At 37.9% G+C, this 3,862-nt stretch overlaps 2 protein-coding genes across 2 annotated transcripts in view; both read right to left on the reverse strand.

The window, feature by feature from the left end:
* The window catches only part of LOC101861498 (vacuolar protein sorting-associated protein 41 homolog), a gene marked incomplete at its 5' end in the record, with an annotated part of 10,680 nt that extends 7,476 nt beyond the window's left edge, over positions 1-3,204 (reverse strand). The window contains 1 exon segment of the mRNA XM_013081323.2: positions 3,105-3,204. Within this exon segment, the coding sequence (XP_012936777.1) occupies positions 3,105-3,204 (100 nt within the window).
* A 258-nt stretch (positions 3,205-3,462) lies between these two features.
* LOC101860971 (myosin regulatory light chain 12A) overlaps positions 3,463-3,862 on the reverse strand; it is a 2,656-nt gene continuing 2,256 nt past the window's right edge. The window contains exon 4 of the mRNA XM_013081318.1: positions 3,463-3,466. Coding sequence (XP_012936772.1) covers positions 3,463-3,466 — 4 coding nt within the window. The remainder of the gene's footprint in view (positions 3,467-3,862) is intronic.

A 3,862-nucleotide genomic window follows, 5' to 3' on the forward strand; every position in this document is an offset into this window, starting at 1 on the left:
CCCCCCGTAGGTGATGGGATTCATGGGTCGCACCGTGTATGCAATGTTAATATAACGTAGAATATGATCAAACATCCTAAATCTAGTGCTAGCCTTCTGACAGTAAAACACATTATTATAACATGATTGTTAAACCTACGAACCCACGCCTTACTGAAAGTGGGCAGGCCGCGGTTGGTGTCAGCTCTCTTCAACTTGCCATGACCGCGGCCACACGTGGCCGTGCTTGGTCTTGAAACAAAAAAGCCTTGTCCTCACCGCGGCCACGCAATTTTCTTTGTTAAACTTACAGCGAGGCTAATTTAATCACCTGACATCGATACTTTGTTCAATTTAAGTGGACTTTATAGCCAGTACTACTAATAACACTCTTATTGTGAAGAGAACATGATATTGAAAGCAACTCACCTTGAAACATGAAAAACGAAGTTTCCAATGGACGAAACTTGTAAGATCAATAAAATGCAAAACAACGCGTGCACGCACTGGGTGGCGGTAGAAATCCCAGTGTGTAACAAAGGGGAAACCACTCTGAGATAACAAAGCATGTGAAGCGATCGGAAAAGGGAGTTCGTGGAATTGGCCGCGGTCAAGTTTGGCCGCGCTGTGGTACTCGTACTCTACATGGTTTTAAAGAACTTTGGATGGCCTTCAAAACGGTTGTTTCCAGGTCGATGCCAGACTCCTGAGTCTCAAGATATTTCAAGTAGAAAAATAGATGATTAATAACCATTAATTACTCATAATCTACTCGTCTTGCTTTTTTCAAACTACTTTTGTTGATGAAGCATTCTTTGTTCTATCAGAAAATGTTTAAATAGTTATCTAAGAATTTTTACCTTGGCTAGAGGTGTTTTAGCAAACTATCAAACAAATCCACCAAAACCTAGCTGAACACTTCGCTAGCACTATCAGCTCCCACTGCTCATTGTTTGAAAGGTACGAGATATATCGCCAAGAGATTTTTTTAACTTCAGTTTGAAAAGTGAAGGAGGTGGTCGAGTGAGGCTTTAGCTGAAAAGTGGGTCAAAATATCGTTTCTGAGGTTTTTGCAAAAGTGAATACCTGAATGTGTCTAGATATCAAACCCGGTATACCATTTTGTTGAGATAAGCATGCTGTATGTGAAATTTTGTTTCATATGGCTACTAATAGTATCACCGTGGGTCATTTTTTACTTTAATGGCCATTTTCTCTGAATGGTGTTTTTCATGCCACGAAAATCCTAAAATCTCGCTTACTTATTGCCCTGGAGACTTGAAATTTAGCACAGTGATAGCTTATCCATATTTCTAGGTAATGGATAGTTATTTTTGTCTTTCTTTGTATATGACAAGGGGCATGAGCATTTATATCAGGTTGGGGGGTGTATTTTCAACATTATTTTACATAACGAAATTTGAAGTCATGATGCTACATCCACGAAAACAAACAAATTTAAAAAATAGTCGCCCCATTACTAACGAGTATGCCTCCTGAGAATTTTGAGGCCATTCTTTTAACTCTCAGTCAATTTTCAAGAAAATGGCTGTTCTAACAGTCGACTTCACTTGTGTTGAACTTGCTTGAATAGATTTGCAGTCAAATTGATCTTTTTCTTGGGTCCCGGCACCTCTTTTTCTTTATATTTAATAAAGTCAAATTGTTAAGTTCATCATCATTGCCTTTCTCCCCCTGCACCAGGGTATAGGCCACTGACTCACTTTCCACCTTTCTCTATCCTGCGCTAGCCTCTTGATGTTATTCCATGTCTTCCCACTTTTCTGTACATCAATTCCTGTGATTCTTCTCCAGGTTTGAGTTCAACACGACCATTAAAACACCTGAGGTGAAGTTCTTTTTTAATTCACCAAGCCCTAACACAATGCTCCAACCTTAACACCGACAGTATTGGTATGGAAAATTTTGCTCATGTGACCGAAAACACTACTTTTGTGTGAGCAGACTATAGCCCAATCGGAAGAGTAACCATTTTTCGTTTCAAACAGAATTAAAATATGACCAGAAGCGCAAGCCCAAATTTAGACCAAAGAAAGCTATATTCATGAACCAAGTGAGGGGGTGCAAAATTTGAAGTCATTTCCTTTTTTTGCGTTTTTTTTACTTTTTGACTCTGTAGATAGACCTTTTTCCACGGATTATTGCATAAAAACTATGACATATTTTGCCTTCAGACTTTCAAAACGTGCAAATAAAGGTTTGAAAGTGGGTGGTTGGTGGGTGCTCTGACGTGGTTTGCTTCTTCTTTCCTGTCAAACATCTATTGTCCTTATCTCCCCTTCTTCTTTTTTTATGTTTGTTACTCTCTTGTAACACCTCTTATTTTCTGGCGCTCATAAGACCTTGTGCAGTTGCGAACACCGTAAAACCTATACTAAACTAAAACTAAAAAGGTTTGAATGAAATGTGAATCAAATTTGGGTAGGATATAATGTTAAAATTTTTAATTTTTTTCAATTTTTCAAGAAGTGGTAAAAATTTCTAGGGAGAGCTGACAACCTGGAAGTGTAGGCCTAGGGTTGAGTGAGTTAACCTCGAGTTGAAGTGTGCAACCGCTCTATTGATTTTTTTCCAATGTGTAACATCAGATGTTTCACAGCTGTTTTGACGCTGGTGAAACAAAGTAAAAGTACAATTATGTAGATCAACAGCAATGATAGGCTTGTATAATACCTCAATGAAACAGCGAGGGGAGTGCAAGAGCAGGTGTACATATATTTGAAGCCATGACACCATAACAAAGTCCATTGTTGTTTCCACTCCCCTCAATGCCAAACAGTATCAATTTTTTAACCGGCAAACTTCACATTCTGACTGTAAGGGGTTTTGCTTTCCACAGTGATTCTCTAGCTCCAAATACACGGACATATAAACTTACATCAATGTGTAACTGGGAAAAGCTGAACCTTTTGATGGTGTACAGTATTTGGTGTTTTTCTAGCAACACAGTAAAGAAACGGCTATTCGAATGTCTTTAACTTCACCAAAACCACAAGCTCAGAGGGCCATGAGTTAGCTTACGCACCATGTTTATGCTACCTAATATTTTATATTATTATAGTGTCTTTATCTTTTGATTTAGACCTGCACTCATGTAAACTGACCATCCACAAAGACACCTCTTCTTTGTGTTTTCACCAGGCGTTCCATCAAGTTGAAACTGTCAGCCACCAGAATTTTCCGACAACCATCCCTCAAAGAGAGCTGAAAAAAAGTTTTAAACAATGAATTACTGCTAATAACTCTTTTGAATACACATGAAAATATTTCTAAATTCCAAGACAGACATTGTCGCACATTGTGACAATAAAAAGAAAATCCTTGAAGAGGACATTGAAAATTTAATTGTGTTTATTTTGAGTAATGGAAAGCACAGTGGGACAATAATGGCAATTTAGTGGTGGTAAAGAATGAGAAATACAAGACTGAAATTACAGAAGGAAAGAAAAGAAGGGGGTTCAATCATCTGTGAAAATAGAGAGAAAAAAAGGATTTTCCCTTATTGCCCCAAAAAACCACCCTAAAAATTCATGTTCAAAGTAAATCACAATTCTAATCCATCAGACAATGGGAAAGTCAAGATCTCAAAACATTGGAAGGCACAAAGCTAAAAAGAAAGTCTACTTGCACAATGAACAAGTTTATATATATGGGCAATTCTCCTGAAAGTTTGAACTTTCCGTAACACGGGTATCAAATTTTAGAATTCAACCAAATAACTTGAAAATGTACTCAGTACATCTTTGACATGTGTAGTTTTGATCCCTACACCGCTGAAGCTAAAGCTTGCTTGGTTTCTTTGGAAACGGAAGTGAAGTTTAGACTAGTGCGCTATGGTCTTAAACGTTACAGGACACAACAA

The sequence above is a fragment of the Aplysia californica genome, unplaced genomic scaffold, assembly GCF_000002075.1.
Source record: "Aplysia californica isolate F4 #8 unplaced genomic scaffold, AplCal3.0 scaffold00126, whole genome shotgun sequence".
Lineage (NCBI taxonomy): Eukaryota > Metazoa > Mollusca > Gastropoda > Aplysiida > Aplysiidae > Aplysia > Aplysia californica.